Here is a 19,347-nt window from a genome sequence, read left to right on the forward strand (position 1 = left end):
AGCGAAGGCAGCGAAGCAATTGCAAACCTGGAGCTGTACAGACTGCAAGTGGCAGAAAAAGAGAGAGAGTGTGCGCGTCAGCTGAGAATGGAAGAACTATAATAATAATAATAATAGGAGATATACCAATTTCCTAGAACTGGAAGGGACCTTGAAATGAACCAAACAGTACCATAGAAACTCATAGACTTTAAGGTAAGAAGGGACCATTATGATCATCTAGTCTGACCTCCCGCACAATCCAGGCCACAGAATCTCACCCACCCACTCCTGTAACAAACCCCTGACCTATGTCTGAGTTATTGAAGTCCTCAAATCGTGGTTTGAAGACCTCAAGCTGCAGAGAATCCTCCAGCCAGTGACCCCCATGCTGCAGAGGAAGGCGAAAAACCTCCAGGGCCTCTGCCAATCTGCCCTGGAGGAAAATTCCTTCCTGACCCCAAATATGGTGATCGGCTAAACCCTGAGCATGTGAGCAAGACTCCCCTGCCAGCACCCAGGAAAGAATTCTCTGCCGTAACTCAGATCCCATCCCATCTAGCAACCCATCACAGACCACTGGGCATATTTACCTGCTAATAATCAAAGATCAATTAATTGCCAAATGAGTCTATCCCATCATACCATCCCTTCCATAAACTTATCAAGCTTAGTCTTGAAGCCAGATATGTCTTTTGCCCCCACGACTCCCCTTGGAAAGCTGTTCCAGAACTTCACTCCTCTAATGGTTAGAAACCTTCGTCTGATTTCAAGTCTAAACTTCCTAGTGTCCAGTTTATATCCATTTGTTCTTGTGTCCACATTGGTACTTGGATAGTAATTCCATGCTCGAATAATAATATAGCAGTGGGGATATATTACCGACCACCTGACCAGGATGGTGAGAGTGACTGTGAAATGCTCAGAGATTAGACAGACTAATAAAATAAAAAACTCAATAATGAGGGATTTCAACTATCCCCATATGGACTGGGTCCATGTCACCTCAGGACGGGATGCAGAGATAAAGTTTCTTGACACCTTAAATGCCGGCTTCTTGGAGCAGCTGGTCCTGGAACCCACAAGGGGAGAGGTGATCCTAAGTGGATCTGGTCCAAGAGGTGAATATAGCTGGACCGTTTGGTAATAGTGACCATAATATAATTAAATTTCACGTCCCTGTGGCAGGGAAGACACCACAACGGCCCAACACGGTAGCCTTTAATTTCGGACAGGGGAACCACACAAACACGAGGAAGTTAGTTAAACAGAAATTAAAAGGTACGGCGCCAAAAGTGAAATCCCTGCCAGCTCAATTTAAATGTATGCCCCAGATTAAAAAAAACATAGTAAGAGGACCAAAAAAAGTGCCCCCGTGGCTAAACAACAATATAAAAGAAGCAGGGCGAGGCAAAAACGCATCCTTTAAAAAGTGGAAGTTAAATCCCAGTGAGGAAAATAGAAAGGAGCATGAACACTGGCAAATGAACTGTAAAAATACAATGAGGAAGGCCGAAAAAGAATTTGAGGAACTGTTAGCCAAAGACTCAAAAAGTAATAGCAAAAAGATTTGTAAGTGCATCCGAAGCGGGAAGCCTGCTTACAACCAGTGGGGCCACTGGACAATGGAGGTGCTAAAGGGACACTCAAGGACGATAAGGCCATTGCGGAAAAACTAAATGAATTCTTTGCATTGGTCTTCACGGCTGAGGATGCGAGGGAGATTCCCACACCTGAGCCTTCTTTTTAGGTGACAAATCTGAGGAACTCTCTCAGATTGAGATGTCATTAGAGGAGATTTTGGAACAAACTTATACATTAAACAGTAACAAGTCACCAGGACCAGATGGGATTCACCCAAGAGTTCTGAAGGAACTCAACTGTGAAACTGCAGAACTACTCACTGTCGTCTGTCACCTATCATTTAAATCAGCTGCTGTACCAAATGGAGAACGCCAATTTTTAAAAAGGGCCCCAGAGGTGATCCCAGCAATTACAGCCCAGTAAGCCTGACTTCAGGCTTACCGGGCAAACTTGGTTGAAATTATAGCAAAGCACAGAATTGTCAGACAGAGAGATGAACATAATTTGTTGGGGAAGAGACAATGTGGTTTTGTAAAGGGAAATCACGCCTCACCAATCTACTAGAATTCTTTGAGGGGGTCAACAAGCATGTGGACAAGGGGGATCCAGTGGATATAGTGTACTTAGATTTTCAGAAAGCTTTGACAAGGTCCCTCACCAAAGGCTCTTAAGCAAAGGAAGCTGTCATGGGATACGAGGGAAGGTCCTCTCATGGATCGGTAGCTGGTTAAAAGGTAGGAAACAAAGGGTAGGAATAAATGATCAGTTTTCAGAATGGAGAGAGGTAAATAGTGGTGTCCCCCAGGGGTCTGTTCTGGGACCAGTCCTATTCCACATAGTCATAACTGATCTGGAAAAAGACGTAAACAGTGAGGTGGCAAAATCTGCAGATGATACAAAACTGCTCAAGATAGTTAAGTCCCAGGCAGACGGCGAAGAGCTACAAAGGGGTCTCACAAAACTGGGTGACTGGGCAACAAAACGGCAGATGAAATTCAATGTTGATAAACGCAAAGTGACGCACACTGGAAAACATCATCCCAACTGTAGATATACGACAGGGTCTAAATTGGCTGTTGCCACTCAAGAAAGGGATCTCGGAGTCACTGTGGATAGTTCCCTGAAAACATCCACTCAACGTGCAGCGGCAGCCAAAAACGTGAACAGGATGTTGGGAATCAAGAAAGGGATGGATAATGAGACAGAAAATATCATGTTGCCGCTATATAAATCCATGGTACCCCCACACCTTGAATACTGCGGGCAGATGTGGTCGCCCCATCTCAGAAAAGATCTATTGGAATTGGAAAAGGTTCAGAGAAGGGCAACAAAAATTATTCGGGGTCTGGAACGACTTCCCTATGAGGAGAGATTAACAAGACTGGGACTTTTCAGCTTGGACAAGAGACAACTAAGGGGGGATATGACAGAGGTCTATAAACTCATGACGGGGGTGGAGAAAGTAGATAAGGATGTGTTAGTTACTCCTCACAACACAAGAACTAGGGGTCACCCAGTGAAATGAACAGGCAGCAGGTTTAAAACCAACACAAGGATGTATTTCTTCCTACAACGCACTGTTAACCTGTGGAACTCCTTGGCAGAGGATGTTGTGAAGGCCAAAACTATAACAGGGTTCAAAAAAGATCTAGAGAAGTTCATGGAGGACAGGTCCATCAATGGCTACTAGCCAGGCTGGGCAGGGATGGTGTCTCTAGCCTCTGTTTGCCAGAAGCTGGGAATAGGTGACAGGGGATGGGTCACCTGATGATTCCCTGTTCTGTTCATTCCCTCTGGGGCACCTGGCACTGGCCACAGTCAGCAGACAGGATCCTGGGCTACATGGACTATTGGTCTGACCCAGTCTGGCCATTCTTATATGTTTGTGGAAATTAACTGTGTCTCTTTAAGAGAGGATGCAGCTCCTGCTGAAGGAAGGGCTGTCTGTGAGAACGGAGATGACCCCACTGGCAGAAGGAAGGAGGGATTTCCCCAGGCTGGTGAGACACAGAAAGAAACTATGGTGGTGAATCTGAACCTCTCTTAACCCAAAGAGAATAAATCAAAACCCTTTAGGAAAAGAGGGTGGGGAAGGACTCCGTGCCGGGACGGGGGAACACAGGGTAACCCCCAAGAAGGGTTACCAAATAATGAAGCATTTCTCACCCCTGGGATCTGGATTCACTCTGAATCCCCATCAAGCTTCACAGCAGGAGTGAGTCAGCCACGGGGGTCACCCGGCTTCACATTGTTCCCACCATTTCCAGGAGCACATCGGGGCTGGAGGCTGCGATCCCCTGTCGCTAACATGGTTATGGGTCTGAAATCTCCCCTCGGCCCGTCAGAGACAGACACGTACCTGTGTCGCTCCCCAGCTCCCGTCGCAGCGTCTCTAGGGGAAGGAGAAGATGGGAGAGGTGAGAATTCAGGCCCTCGCATTCATGGAGAAACCCCCATTGCTTATTAATGGAACTGCTGTTAACGACGAGATGGTGACAGAGATCAGAGGCCGATAAGGCAGCCGCTGCAGACAGAGCCAGCCCCACAGGGCTGCTCCATGGGGAAGGGCGATTCGCTGAGCTGGGCTGTGAGATGGAGCCCAGGATCAGTGACATCACTAGAGTCCCCGACTCCTCCCCAGGGTCAGGGTCGCTCTAACCAGAGGAGACGCCACCCCCAGACTCCAACTCACCTCTGAATCCCAGCAGCACCTCCTGCAGCAGGGCACTTTGCAGAGAGAAATCGCTGAGTCTCTTCTCCAGCTCCGCAAACGCCGGCTCTGGCTTCCGAAACGTCCCGTCCTCCCTGCTGGGGAAAGGAGGGGTGAGAAATAGGCCTGAGCCCCAGACCCTGAGCCCAGCAACCCCCAAACTTCACGAAACCTGGATCTGAGCTTTGTAGCCTGAGATTGTCTCGGTTACGGCGAGTCACCTGCCTTCAGCCCCGTGCTCGCCATGGGCCCAGAGAGACGGGACACCGGGAAACGTGGGGGCAAGGAACAGAGACGGGCTCGGGAGCTGTCTCCGGGACGCTCCGGTTCTGTGGGTTCTGACTGCGTGCAGATGTGGTCGTCCGATCTCGGAAAAAATACATTGGAATTGGAAAAACGCAACAAAAATGACGAGGGGTCTGGGACAGGTTCCGTATGAGGAGAGAGATGTAAGATTGGGACTTTTCAGCTTGAGAAAGAGAACGAAGAGGGGATCTCACAGAGGTCTGTGAAAGCATGACTGGGGTGGAGAACGTCAATAAGGACGTGGTCGTTACGCCTTCTCGTCACACAAGAGCTAGGGGTCACCCAATGAAATGCATAGGCAGCAAGTTAAAAAAGGAATTATTTCCTCACACAACCTGTGGAACTCCTCGCCAGAGGATGTGGTGAAGACTATAACAGGGTTCAAAAAAAGACCAAGATAAATTCATGGAGGACGGGTCCATCGATGGCTATTAGCCAGGCTGGGCAGGGATGGTGTCTCTAGCCTCTGTTTGCCAGAAGCTGGGAATGGACGACAGGGGATGGATCACTTGATGGTTACCTGTTCTGTTCATTCCCTCCGGGGCACCGGGCACTGGCCGCTGTCGGCAGACAGGACGCTGGGCTGGATGGACCTTTGGTCTGACCAAGTGTGGCCGCTCCTATGTTCGCAGCCACCTCCCACACCGGGATATTCCAGCAACAAGGGGCCGCGGCACCGGGATTACGTGGAAAGGGAGGAGACGCAGACCAAAGAGTGGGCAGGTCCCGGCTGGTCAGAGAGAGCCCAGGGCTCCAGCGGGGGATGAATGTGGGCCCCGAACCCCAAAAGCCCTGAGCCCTTCCGCAGGAGCAGCGACCCGGGGGTGCCCGGCTCATACGGGGGGGGGGGGGGGACTCCACTTTCTGGTCCATTGAGGAGGCCAGGGCATCAATGCAAGACTCTGCACCCCACCTCCCTTCACAGGACACCCACGTATTTCAGTGGGACAACAAGGGGAGACTCGGGGATCAAGCACCCCGCCCCCCTCCCGGGAACGAAGGACGTCAGCGTCTACGCGGACACGCCAATGAGATCGACGGAGGCCGAGGGCCTTCCCGCCCCCTGAGCCGCTGTTTCAGGCTGTCTGCTGACTCAGGAAGGCACCGCTGTCCCCGTGCCCGTCGGGGAGGGTTTCTTTGCAACCAGGAGGGCTGGAAACTTACTTTAAAAAAAATAAACGGGAAGCTGAGATTCTGCACACCCTGAACACGGGCCGTGGCCACGGGACTACGTCAGCCAGGCCCAGCCCGGCCCCTGGCCCACGTCTGACAGCCCTGGGGGCCCCGTCTCAGCTGTCCGAGAGCGACGGGCTCGTCCCCTTGCCGAGGCAGAGTCCCAGGCTCGGCGCCGGCGGGTCGCACGGCAGGGGCAGGGGCCAGTGCCGAATTCAGCCCTAACGCACCACGAGGGGAGCGAGACGGAGCCCGGCACTCACCTGCCCCCACAGCTCCCGGCACCCTGGAGAGGGAGAGAAAGACGAGGCCGTCAGAGGAGGGGTCCCCAGCAGGGGGAGCCTCCTGCTCTGCAGGGGAATCGCCAGGGGAGCCCCTGGGAGTTAGGGGCATTTCACACACTCGGGTTCTGGTGCAGAGAGCAGGGGCCGCCCCCGGCCCCACCAGCAAGGACAGCTGCGCTCAGCAGCCCCAGAAATCCCTGCTGGGAGGTGGTCACGGCGGGGGGAAAGTTTCTCCCCGGGCACTTTACAGGCAGAAAATGTTCCTCTGCCTTGGGAGTCAAATTCCCCCCAGGGCTGAGAGCCCCACAAGCCCCCTGGCCCCAGTAACCCATTAACCGGGTGTGAGCGGGGGCCTCAGCGTGGGGGAGGGGATTCTGCCTCAGTTTCCCCATTTGCCCCATAGGGATAATGCCCCTGACCCCACTCTGTAAAGTGCTTTAGGGTCTAGGGCTGAGACGCGCCTAGAGAAACACTGCGTGTGATCATTGCAACGACAGCCTGACCTGCAGGGGGGGGCTCGGCGGCCGCTGCCCCTCGTCTCCTCCCCTGTCGCCGAGCAGGGAAATCTCCCGGGACAGGCTGCAGCCGCCCGCGACCCGTCGCTGGACAATGGCTCCCTCCAGCTCCTCCAGCCGGGCCAGCAGCCGCTGCTCCTGCTCCTCCAGAAACCCTCGCAGCTCCTGCCACTCCCAGACGAGCTGCCGCCTCTCGGCTGCCGCCTGCTCCTGCAGCCACAGGGCGGGGGGGGGAGACCCGTCAGCGCCCCCCCCGTCGGGGGCCGGATTTATTCACCACTGCGGGACCCCCTGTGCTGGGGGACGGGGGGTTCGTTTACCCCGGGATGGGGGCAGGGATCGGGGCCGGGGTGAGCTGGACACGGCTCACGGGGGGGGGGGACCCGACAGCGCCCCCCCCCGGAGGGGCCGGATTTATTCACCACTGCGGGACCACCTGTGCTGGGGGACCCTCTCCCGCCTGGCAGCCCCCTGCCCCCTAAGGGCATCGCCCCCCCGTGTCCGACCCTCTCCTGCCCGGCAGCCCCCTGCCCCCTAAGGGCATCACTCCCGCCGTGTCTGACCCTCTCCTGCCCGGCAGCCCCCTGCCCCATAAGGGCATCGCCCCCCCCCGTGTCTGACCCTCTCCTGCCCGGCAGCCCCCTGCCCCCTAAGGGCATCGCCCCCCCCGTGTCGGACCCTCTCCTGCCCGGCAAACTCCTGCCCCCTAAGGGCATCACCCCCTCCGTGTCGGACCCTCTCCTGCCCGGCAAACTCCTGCCCCCTAAGGGCATCGCCCCCCCCCGTGTCGGACCCTCTCCTGCCCAGCAGCCCCCCCCCCGTGTCTGGCCCTGCCCCTCCCTGGGCTCCCGGGGGGGGGGGTCCCCGGCGGAGGCCGCAGGCCGGGCCCTGCATTCACCGGCACTGGGGGCTCTGGGCCCCCCGGCAAACCTGGGGGGTGGGGGGCTCTGGGCACCCACCAGCAGCTCCTGGCTTCCCCGCTGCTCCTCGGCGTCGGCGGCTTCTCCCCGGGCCCGCGGGGGGGCCGGACGCGCTGCTGGGGGGGCCTGGGAGAAGCGGGGGAGGGGGGGTTACAAACCGCTGCAAACCCCCCCCCAGCTGCCAGATTTCAGGGCCCCCCCCGCCCCGCAGAGCCCCCGGGACCCAGGGAGACTTTCCCCCAGGTCTAGGTCAGCCCCAGCCAGGGCGAGGGGGGAGGTGATGGCCAAAGGGGGGGGCGGGTTTCCCGAGAAAACAGACCCCCCCCGGGGAAGGGATGGGTGCAGCCCCCCCAGCCCCCCCCAGCTTTGTTTATATCGGCCGACTCCATCCACATCCTAAGCCACCAGCTTCAGACACTGCCCCCCCCCCACAGACCCCAGATGTGAACATGGAGCCCCCCCCAACTGAATATCCCCCGAACCCCAGCTCTGATCCCCCACGGACACCCCCAAACTCCCAGCTCTGCCCCCCGTCACTGCCATCCCCCCAACGCCCCCCCACTGCCACCCCCCAACTCCCAGCTCTGATCCCCCCACTGACACCCCTAAACCCCAGCTCTGATCCCCCACGGACACCCCTGAACTCCCCCCCCCCACTGACACCCCCAATCTTCCTGCTCTGGCGCCCGACACCCCCCAAATCCCCCACTCTTCCCCCCCCCACTGATAACCCCAAACCCTCCCCAGTCGCCCCACGATCCCCCCCCCCAGCCCCGCTCTGACCCCCGGCTCCCCCCGCTCCCGGGCCCCGCCTGGGCTCCGAGCTCCGCAGCCGAGCCGCGCTCCGGGCCCCTCCCCGCGGGTCCGCCCCACGCGTGTCCCCGCCCCACGCGCGTCCCCCCCCCCCCCCGGACCCACCGCGCTGCCCCGCGGGCTGCAGGGCCGGAGCAGCCCCCGCGCCGCGCCCCCGGGCCCGGCCATGGCCCCGCTGCCGGCACAGAGGGGCGGGAGCCGGGCAGGAAGGGGCGGCCCCTCCCCGGGCCTGGCCCCGCCCCCCGGGCCCCACGCAGGGGGGTTGGGACACGCGGGGAACCCAGCTCTGGGCTGGCCGGGAAACTCCCCCCTCCCAGGCTGCAGGATCAGGCCGGGATGCAATGGGATTGGGGGGGGGGGGGGGGGGGGGCTGCTTGCAGAAACTGGGGGTGAGGCTGCCGTGGGGGAGTTAAGGGAGGGGCGGAGCAATGGGAGGGGGTCTTGCCTCCGCTGACCCCACTCCAGATTTCAAAGGCCCTTGTCCCGCAGAGGCCCTGGCCGTGGGGTGACCAGCCCCCCAAATGTGGAAATTCAGCACAGCGGGAGCGGGGGTCATAGGAGCCTATATAAGAAAAAGGCTGAAACATCCGGACGGTCCCTATAAAATCGGGACATCTGGCCTAAGGGGACCATTTTTTTCAAATTTAAAACCAGGACACGCCGAGTATTGCCGAGATCCAACGACGAGAACCGGCGTGTAAAATAAAACTAAAACTAGGATAAATTAATCACATTGATTTAGGCTGGTTTAGCAAGGATTGATTTGATGTACTCCATCTTTTGATAAATTAATAATTTTTGATGTTGTAGTCCTAAACTGTACTGGTTACATCTCACGACTAACCAGACCAATGTCCAAAAAACCAGTACTGTACTGGTAAAACCAGTACGTAGGGTCACTTTAATCTGGTCCCCCTCCCTGGCAGTCACTTTTCCCCGCTGACGGGGGGGGGTCTTTGACCCATCCATGCTTTGCACAGATTTTATTTTCAATGTCTACTGCTAGCTAAAGTGACATTTTCAGCAGCGATGCCCCGTAGGGTGACCCGACAGCAAATGTGAAAAATCGGGATGGGGGTGGGTGGGTCATAGGAACCTATATAAGGCAACGACCCCAAAATCAGGAGGGTCCCTATAAAATCAGGACATCTGGTCCCCCTAGTTGCCCCAGTTTTAACACATCGGGGGGGGGAATGTTTGTTATTGGAAAGACTTGACTCGTAAAGCTAAGGTTAGGGCGACCCGATGTCCTGATTTTATAGGGACCGTCTCGATATCTGGGGCTTTTTCTTATAGAGACGTCTCTGACCCCCCAACGCCCTGCCCTGATTTTTCACCCTTGCTCTCTGGTCACCCTACCAAAGGCCTGAAAATGTTTCGCTCGCTCTCACTAGGCTCGTTTGACACAACCAACCTGAAGACCCTTTGTCAACGCCAGTTACATTCAAGCCTGAAAACAGTTGCCTGAAAGTGTCGAGTTGACTTTTTTTTCTTCTACGTACTTGCTCCAAGGCTCAAGCTGTGTCTACACCAGCACTTTTGTCGGTATCATTTAGGTCGCTCAGGGAGTGTGGGAAAAAAACCACACCCCTCCGCATGACGGAAGTTACACCTAGGGGGACCAGATGTCCTGATTTTATAGGGACAGTCCCGATTTTGGGGGCTTTTTCTTATATAGGCTCCTATTTCCCCCACACACACCCCGTCCCGATTTTTCACACTTGCTGTCCGGTCACCCTAGTTACACCAAGTACACCTAGTTGCACCGAGTGGACAGCAGCCTGTGTAGCCATGGCTTTAGATGTCCTTGATGACATCAGGGATCGGCCACCTTTCAGAAGTGCTGTGCCGAGTCTTTGTTTATTCACTTTAACTGAAGGTTTCCCGTGCCGGTCATACATGTTAACCTTTCTCGAAGGTCTCGTTCTATAAGTCTTGCGACAGACCCAGGCCAGTGTGGTCCAGAAGTCTGGCAGAGAGCAAATATACTGGTCACTGGCTGAGTCATTTTCTGTTCCCCGAGTGACCAGAGCAGGGGCTGCAGTAGAGGAATCAGGAACCTGCTAGAACCAATTAAGGCAGCCAGGCTGATTAGATCACCTGCAGCCAAGCAATGCAGGTTAATCAGGGCCCCTGGGTTTCCAGTCAGGTGAGGGGGAACCAGAGGAGAGGAACCCTGGGGTGGAACCCGGAGTAGAGGCCGGGCCCGGGTTCCCCCCAAACCTCCCAACGCCTGATCCGACACAAAGTTGACCCAGACTGTGGTGAGCAAATCTGCCAATGAACGCAGGACCCACCAAGGTTGAGGAGGGACTTTGTCACAGGCTGTGATATAGACCTAAACTATTGTAGGTAAAGTCAATAAGGTTTTTAAAGTGTTTAAGAAGCTTCATTTAAAATGAAATTAAAATGCAGAGCCCCCCCCGGACGGGTGGCCAGGACCCGGGCAGTGCGAGTGCCCCTGAAAATCAGCTGGCTGCCGCCTTCGGCACCCGCACCATAGGTTGCCTACCCCGGGTTACATCTTGCTTGGAGGTTATTTTTACATCAGACCAGGGGGTGGCACAGGAGCTGATTTTCACACTGCCCGGGTCCTGGCCACCGGTCCGGGGGGGGCTCTGCATTTTAATTTAATTTTAAATGAAGCTTCTTAATCATTTTAAAAACCTTTATTTACTTTACAGACAACAATAGTTTAGTTCTATATTATAGCCTTATAGAAAGAGACCTTCTAAAAACGTTAAATTGTGTTACTTGGCACGTGAAACCTTAAATCGGAGCGAATAAATGAAGACTCGGCACAGCACTTCTGAAAGGTTGCTGACCTTTGATTTTATTTGTCATGTGATGCGCTAGAAATCTAAACAGTAGGCCTCCGGGTGTGTTACTAATACACAGCTTTGTGTGTGTTTGTGGAACAGGGACACTTGCGGGGCAGAAGAGGTCTCTCTGGATTCTGGACCTTGACCAAAAAAAAAAATAATTGACTACCTCTCATCCTCTCCCCCACCTTCTCCTTTGTTTCCACGGATGTTTATATTTGCTTTCAAGTCTGAGAACTACCCATCACTAGTGTTATGGCAAGAGAGTGGCTCCATGAATGAGAGAGACGTTTTATTCTTTTTCACTGTTACGTTGCTATTGCACTCAACATCTAGAATGGAAACTCCCCATGGGCAGCGTGCACCTCGGTGCTTTTCAATACAGTTTTTCAGAAAAGAGCGCTAATAAATACAACCCTGAAGGCCCAGGGACCACGCAGCGGTAGCGGATTGTGGTCGAAACATGGCAGATTTCACAGGCTAGCTAAGGTTCCCATCTCGGCCTCACTTCCAGGGAGCCAGGACCCTGCCCGAAATCATTTGCGAGCTTAAAAATAGTTCAGCCTCTTTCGAAAACTGGAATTACCCATTGTAAAAAAATAAAATAATCAGTGAGCTCCATTGGCCTGTCGGTTTAAGAGACGCTCTGGGATTGCATTTCATGGAACAAAACCGGCTTTGAAAAAATAGACAGGCCTCTGCGAAATGCTCAGACCTCTCCTGCCGAGAGAGGTATTGAAACTTGGCCGCAAACCGGCTTTTGGAAGCCGTTGTCGGAAGCTCGAGTTGGTTCTAACCCAGATGAGCTGAAGAAACACGTTTTAAATGTTTGCTAATAAACTATATAAGAATGATTCACATTTTGTTCCCGTTAAGCACGAGGTTTTCAGCCAACTGAATGTATCTTGCCCACAGAAAATCAAGGGGGGGGGGACAGGAGGTTTGTTAGCCTAAAGCAAACAGCAATTAGCTGCAACCCTCTCAGATTTCAGTTCATTAGTTGGTAGCTGGAAAGAATCCGTGCAAACAGACCTGCTTGAAAAGATTGTACAAGTCCCGTGTGATCTCTCTCTGTCACAAGTGCACAGCTCACATGCACGACAGAGCAAAGAGGAACCTTCTGAACATGTCAGATTTTAAAAAAACCACCAGCCAGCAGAGTGGCGCAGCGGAAGCGTGCTGGGCCCATAACCCAGAGGTCGATGGATCGAAACCATCCTCTGCTAGTTGCCATTTTTTCACTTGTAGCCCTGGAAATAATTAAGGCAGCTTTTCCTTTACCCACATAGGAAAGAGGAACCGATTCTCTTGCCATTTACTTTTTCACAGCGATTCAACGAGGGGAGAAAGCCACCGAGCGGCCCCCTCCTCTAAGGAGACAGATGTGCGAGGACTCCAATCACATACAGCCGCAGGACTGGAAGGGACCTCCAGCGCTCAGCTAGTCCAGTCTCTGGCCCTGCGGCAGGACTATGGATTATCTAGACCATCCATGAGAGGTGTTTGTCCAGCCTGCTTTTAAATATCCCCAATGGTGGAGATTCCACAACCTCCCTGGGCAATTTATTCCAGGGCTTAACCACTCTGCCAGGTAGGAAGTTTTTCCTAATGTCCGACCTAAACCGCCCTTGCTGCAAATTGCTTCTTGTCCTGTCCTCAGCGGTTAAAAAGAACCATTTTTCTCCGCCCTTCTTTTAACAACCTTTTATGTATTGTCATCATGTTCCCCCCACCCGCCAGTCTTGTCTTCTCCAGACTAAACAAACCCAACGTTGTTGGTTTTTTTCCCCCACCTGCCCTCACAAGTCATGTGTTCTACAGCTTTCAGCATTTTTGGTTTCTCTTCGCTGGACCTTCTCCAGTTTCAGCATTACCATCGACATCTAGCATGGAACCGCGCCATTTCAAATCAACGTTCACCCGTCCTCCCTTATCAGCGCTCTTGTCTTAAACTCGACCTCATAGCCTTAACTTTTGCAGCACGTGTGGGTAGGTCTTGTCCCACCCTGACCTCTGCAAAACCAAGAGTTAAGGATTGTCGTCAGTTTTACGATGTCTTAAACTTGTTTTTTTCTCTGCTTTTTGACAGGGGAAAATCCACGTAAAGAATGCACAGACCAGGGGTCGTCAACCTTTCAGCAGTGCTGTGCCGAGTCTTCATTTATTCACTCTGATTTAAGGTTTCACGTGCCAGTGTTTTTAGAAGGTCTCTTTCTATAAGTCTATAATATAGAACTAAACTATTGTTGTCTGTAAAGTAAATACAGTTTTAAAAATGTTTAAGAAGCTTCATTTAAAATTAAATTAAAATGCAGAGCCCCCCCGGCTTTAACTACACGGGTTGTTCACACGACACCCTGCGAGAGTTGCAACGTCGGTAACGATTTTTAATGCAGCATTAAACCAGGGCAATGGCTATTCCTCGACATATCTCACATCTCCTCTTCGGAAAGAGTGAGTTTACGGAAAGAGGTGTTAGTTCATCTCCCTTGCGTAACAGGGCTGCTACCGTGAAAGGCTCTGTAACCGTTCTGGTGCGTATATCTCAGCCGTTAGGATGCTCTCTTTTAGGCACAGATTTTTCCTTCCGGATGTATTTTCGGATTGAAGACTCTGAGCCCAAGCAATGGTTTTGGGAGCGTTTCTCAAAATAAAAAGGGTGGGGGGGAGGATTAAATTGGTTTTGAGAGTTTTGGCGTCTCTTTTGGAGGTGGAATCCTTATGTCGGTGGAGCAGGCTGCTTCCTTCACCGGAAGCGGCCTCCTGGAGTAGACACGGACGCAACCCTAGATGCTTTGAAGAGCAGACCCGGCCTTAGATTGGGAAGAGCGGCCTTGTCCCGGGGGTCTGCAGACTACCCTGAAGGGGTCCGCGAAACGTTGTCGTTCCCACGGCTTTCAACCCGTGGGGAGCTATGATTTCCAAAGGGGTCCGCCCCTCCCTTCAGACACTCCTTTAGGGGTCCGCAAATGAGAACGGGCCCAGGGCAGGGGGATGCCCGGTGCCTTGAGGGGCACGGCCCGGGGAGGCGGGGGGCTGAGACGTCCAGTCCTGCGAGGGGGGGAAACAGAAAAGGCCCCCTTGGCCCCCACCCAATTTCGGCAACCGAGGCTCAGCCCATCGGGGGTAACTTTGATCCCGTCTGCCTGGGGTTTTGCCCTCTGCCACCTGCTAAACCGGGGCCGGTCTTAGGGGAAATGGAGCCCTGGGAAAACTTGTATTTTGGTGTCCCCCCCCCATTACCCCTGGCCCCCACGGGCTCCCCACCCCCCCATCTCCACTGCCTCCCCCCCAGTGTTTAATTTGTATTGAAAGAGGTGTATTGCCGCACTTACTTGGTGCTGCAATGTGTCCCCTCCTGTGCTCCTAAACCCTGCACCCCTCCCCATGCCCACATGACCTGGGGCTCGCTCCCCCATCCGTCCCGTCCCCCCAAGTTCCTCCGCACCCCCATAGGGGTGAGCAAGAAGCCACCCAGCCCAGGTGGGGAAAGCGACCTGGACGCCCGCAGCGCGTGGTGTTTCAACCCCCCCGTAGCTCCCCGGGGGGGGCGCGGCATCTGTGCCTCAGCCCCTCGCCCTCAACCCCGAACGCAGCGGTAGCGGATTGTGGTCGAAACACGGCAGATTTCACTAAGGCCCCATCTTGGCCTAACTTCCAGGGAGCCAGGACCCGGCCCTCCATCATCCGCAAGCTTAAAAATAGTTCAGCCGCGTTCGAAAACTGGAATTGCCCCTTGGGAAATAAAATAATAAAATAAGCAGCCAGCTCCATTGGCCTGTCGGTTTAAGAGACGCTCTGGGGTTGCGTTTCACGGGCTTTGGAAAAATCCACAGGCCTCTGCGAACTGCTCAGACCTCTCCTGCCGAGAGAGGTATTGACACTTGGCCGCAAACCGGCTTTTGGAAGCCGTTGTCGGAAGTTTGAGTTGGTTCTAACCCCGCTGAGCGGAAGAAACACGTTTTAAATGTTTCCTAATAAACAATATAAAAACGATTCATATTTTGTTCCCGTTAAGCACGAGGTTTTCAGCCAACTGAATGTATCTTGCCCACAGAAAATCAAGGGGGGGGACAGGAGGTTTGTTAGCCTAAAGCAAACAGCAATTAGCTGCAACCCTCTCAGATTTCAGTTCATTAGTTGGTAGCTGAAAAGAATCCGTGCAAACGGACCTGCTTGAAAAGATTGTACAAGTCCCTTGTGATCTCTCTCTGTCACCAGTGCACGACAGAGCAGAGAGGAAGCTTCTGAACATGTCAGATTTTGGGAAAAAAAAACCCACCCAGCAGAGTGGCGCAGCGGAAGCGTGCTGGGCCCATAACCCAGAGGTCGATGGATCGAAACCATCCTCTGCTAGTTGCCTTTTTTCACTCTTAGCCCTGGGAATAATTAAGGCAGCTTTTCCTTGATCCACATAGGAAAGAGGAACCGATTCTCTTGCCGTTTACTTTTTCACAGCGATTCAACGAAGGGAGAAAGGCCCAGACGTACAACCACCGGTCTGGAAGGGACTTTGAGTGGAAAACGGCAGCCAGTGGGGCCCCCCCCGCACCCCAAAAACCTCCAGTCCACTGGTGGACCCCCCTGATCAACTCCGCCCCCTCCCTCCCACCCAGCGCCTCCCACCCACTGCAATCAGCTGTTTTGCAGCATGCAGCAGCGCTGGGGTGGGGGGAGCGGGTGGGCTGGGGGAAGGGGGCAGAATTGGGTTGGAGGAGGTGGGGGTGTGGCCTGGAGCAGGGGTGGGAGGAGGTGGCCTGGGGGTGGGGGCTTGGGGGGAGGGCAGGCCTGGGGGTGGAGCGGGGAGAGGTGGGACAGGGGGCAGGGTTGGGGGGTAGGGGTGCGGTGGGGACGGAGTGGGGGCGCGGAGAGGTGGGGGAAGGGGCTGGGGGGGGCAGACCAGGGGTGGGGGATTGGGGGAAGGGGTGGGGGGCGGGGGGAGAGGCTGCACAGGGGTGGGGGGTTGGGTCTGTGTAGCCCCCCCCCGCGCCCCGCTCTCCCGGCCCAGGCCCGGCCACCCCGTGTGGACGCTCGGGCGCCGCGCGGACTCGTGCGCCAGCCGGGCCACGGGACCGGGTTTGCGGCTCGCCGCGTGTGGACCAAACCCTGGGGAGCAGAGACCGCGCCGGAGCTCAGGGGGGGGGAGCACCCCTGGGTGGCAGCCGCAGCTCGGAGGGGGGGGCGCCGGAGCCAGGCTGACGTGCCCCTCCCCAGCCAGCGCCGCAGCTGCGGGATGTGATTTGCAGGCACAGGAAGGGGCTGGAGCAGCGGGGGGGGGTTAGAGGCACAGGAAGGAGCTGGGGGGGGCCGGGAGGAAGGAGGCAGGAGCGGGGGGGGGGGGGGCAGGAGCCGGCAGAACAAAGAACCGGGAGCATCAGCCACTGGGCGAGTCTGCGCTGGGGGGGGGCGCGTCATTAACCCCTCCCTGCCCGGCCGGGGGGGGGAGGATTTCTCCAGCTGGGACCAGCCCCCCCCGGGCTCAGCCCGCCTCCGCTCCGGAGCCAGGTAATGGACAGAGACCGTGGGAACGTGCCGGGGGGAGGGGGGCAGGAAAGTGACTCTCTGCCCCAGGGGACCTGGGGGCGTTAAATCTCCCAGCCCCCCAGGATCTGCCCCCTGGCTGCTAATGCAGCTGTGGGGCAGGGCTGCCCGGGGGGCGGGGGCAATTTGCCCCGGGCCTCACAGCCCCCCCCCGAGAATTTAGTTTTCTATAACATTGCAACTTTTTTTTTTTAATGGAAGGGGGCCCCCGAAATTGCTTTGCCCCCGGCCCCCTGAATCCTCTGGGCGGCCCTGCTGTGGGGGCGGGACCAGAGCTGGTGCCCAGGGCTGGGTCTGCTCCTGGTAGGGGGACAGAGCCCCCCCGTCCCCCCAGTTTCTCAAATGCGTTGCCTTTGTCCCCTCCACCTTCTCGATATGCGGCTCCTGGACGTGGCTTAGCCGGGAAACCCACCAATCCCCTGCTCGCTTGGGGTAGCTTGCGGCTGGCTCTGGGGTGGAGCCGAGGGGGCGATTCCCCGCCAGCAACCTCAGCATTTGATCAAAATACAGGACCATTTGGGACCTGTTTTGTCTGCGGCACAAGTTCGGGACCTGTTTTGTCTGCGCGTCTCAAAGAGCCCTCGAAACGCCCTAAAAACGGGCCCTCGTGTCTCTGGGAGATGCTGACGCTTTTCCCGTCGCTAACTATGAAATCGGAACATCGACTCTCCGCTTTCCCCGTGGCCCTAAACGCCTCGCAAACGGGTGCCCCTTTCCCGCGGCTTTCGCCTCGTTAGCTGTTAATTGTCCCTGTAAGCGCCTCGTCCCGTTGGCCGCTTCCGTTTAACGTGTGAAAAGTGACCCAACCCCTTGTCTCTCCCGTGACATGACACGCGTGTGAAATCTCCGGGGTTGCCTCGTCCCGCCTAATTACCACTTAAAAACCCTCGGGTGCGGAGCTGGTTGAATTGTGACAACAGCCGCTTTTGCCGGGAGGAACCCGTTGCCCCGAGACGGTCTCCAGACGCGAGGGGGTTAAATTATCCCCCGATCGACGTGCTTCTCATTGGAGAATCGTTTAAAATGGTCGATGAAAGAGAGGTGCCCCCTCTCGGTAGGGGGACTGGGGTCTGCCAGCTGCTAAGCAGGCAATCGGCTTTTCCCCAGATGGCACAACCCGAGGCGTTCTCGCCTCAGCGGGATGCCCTGTGTAGAGCTGGTACCTTGCATCTCCGTGTTACCCTCACGTTCTCCTCACCCTTTTCACCGGACGGACTCCGCCCTCCGTGTGATGAACGGTCTCCCATCAGGGGTTCCTTCCCCCCTGCCAGCACCGAGATGCAGCTGCTTCTGGGGTGGGCGCCTGGTGGCCCGGACGGGCCAGTGACGGGCATGGAAACGCCGTAAAATATTTTTTGGGTTCCTCCGTTCTCCTGTTCACGCAGCATCCTCCCTCTGCCTCTGTGGCCGGGGTGGGGAGAACTTTCTGTCCGCTTACCAAGTCGGCTATGAAATCGCCACCGGTTTCCCTTCAAAGCTGTGAGAACGTCACGTGTTTGGAAGGCAAACGGGTGCCTTATCCTCGATATCGGGGGGAGAGGTGGGAAGGGGGTCCCCCGTCATCCCTCCATGTTTCTGGTCCCATCTACGGCGTCTCCCCCTCTGTGCCAGCCGAGGGGAGGACGTTTTCCAGCCCTGTTGCTACTCAATCGTGAACCGGCGAGACCTCCGCTGGGTCCGGGCACCAAAGTGATTCTGCCCCACCCGCCCCTCATCTCTCCTCCCCGATGCAGCCACGGGGGAGCAAACGACCCAGGAATGGGACTTTCCCAGCCAGAGGGGGAGAGACGGAAGGGGGTAGGGGGACCAGATGTCCCAGTTTTATAGGGACAGTCCCGATTTTTGGGGTCTTTTTCTTACCTAGGCTCCTATTATCCCCCACCCTATGGGAGAAATAAGTGGGGGGAGCGGATGGCCGATCTCTGACCTGCCCGGACCCATTTCTTGCAGCATCCCTGGGCAGATTCGCCTTCTGTGAACAAGGCGAGGAGGAGAGAGAGGAAAAGCCAGTTCCTGGTTCTCCCTGGGGACCATGTCGAGAGGAATAGCCCCCCCCCCCCACCACACACACACACACAGAAAGGATAGTGGGGCTGTGAGTGGGGCAGCAGGTACTGAGTGTTGGGCTCTTGCTCTTTCAGGGGCCGGTGACCTTCGAGGAGGTGGCTGTGCATTTCACCAGGGAAGAGGGGGCTCTGCTGGACCCCGCTCAGAGAGCCCCCTGCAGGGCCGTCATGCAGGAGAACTACGAGACTGCGACCTCGCTGGGTAAGGAGTCCTGTCCCCTCGGTTCTTAGACGGGGAAATGACTAGTTAAGGTTCACGTCACCCCCGCGCCGCAACCTTAACTCTGCCCTGTTTCAGCAACGTGCCGGCGACACGCACGCTAACGCTCTGCCCTCCCCGGCTACAGAGCGTGCTGGGACGACGTGCGCTACAGCACGACCGGCTAACGTCTTCTCTTTGCTAAGGCAAAACGTGGGATCAGGTCCAGTGTAGCGAGTAGAAGCTTCCTACCCGTGGCCTGCACTCGCGGCACTGAATCTGCTGCACGCGGTCCAGGACAGACTTGCACCATGTTACTAAGCCCGTCACCCTCAGGATTCCTTCTGAGTCGATGCCTCCACTTACCACCTCTTCCCTGGTAGTTTGTTAACCTTTACGCTACCCTTCCTGAACTCTTCCGGGTGGCTATTGCCA

The 19,347-nt window shown here is 55.8% G+C and overlaps 1 protein-coding gene and 2 non-coding genes across 5 annotated transcripts in view; all 3 read left to right on the forward strand.

Moving 5' to 3' along the window:
• Positions 1-19,347, forward strand: part of LOC123356634 (zinc finger protein 665-like) — a 638,684-nt gene that overhangs the window by 600,067 nt on the left and 19,270 nt on the right. The window contains exon 1 of one of the 3 annotated variants that reach the window (XM_044999993.1): positions 18,861-18,915. The exons of 1 other annotated variant lie outside the window; for it this stretch is intronic. In XM_044999993.1, coding sequence (XP_044855928.1) covers positions 18,882-18,915 — 34 coding nt within the window. In that variant the 5' untranslated portion in view covers positions 18,861-18,881. Of the gene's footprint in view, positions 1-18,860; positions 18,916-19,347 lie in introns of those variants that run through there. One more of the 3 variants, XM_044999992.1, reaches the window with a different exon arrangement.
• Positions 12,261-12,332, forward strand: TRNAM-CAU. The gene has a single exon. It is a non-coding gene; the product is annotated as a tRNA-Met (tRNA).
• TRNAM-CAU lies at positions 15,391-15,462 on the forward strand. Its single transcript has one exon. It is a non-coding gene; the product is annotated as a tRNA-Met (tRNA).

This window comes from Mauremys mutica, chromosome 26 (genome assembly GCF_020497125.1).
Source record: "Mauremys mutica isolate MM-2020 ecotype Southern chromosome 26, ASM2049712v1, whole genome shotgun sequence".
NCBI lineage: Eukaryota > Metazoa > Chordata > Testudines > Geoemydidae > Mauremys > Mauremys mutica.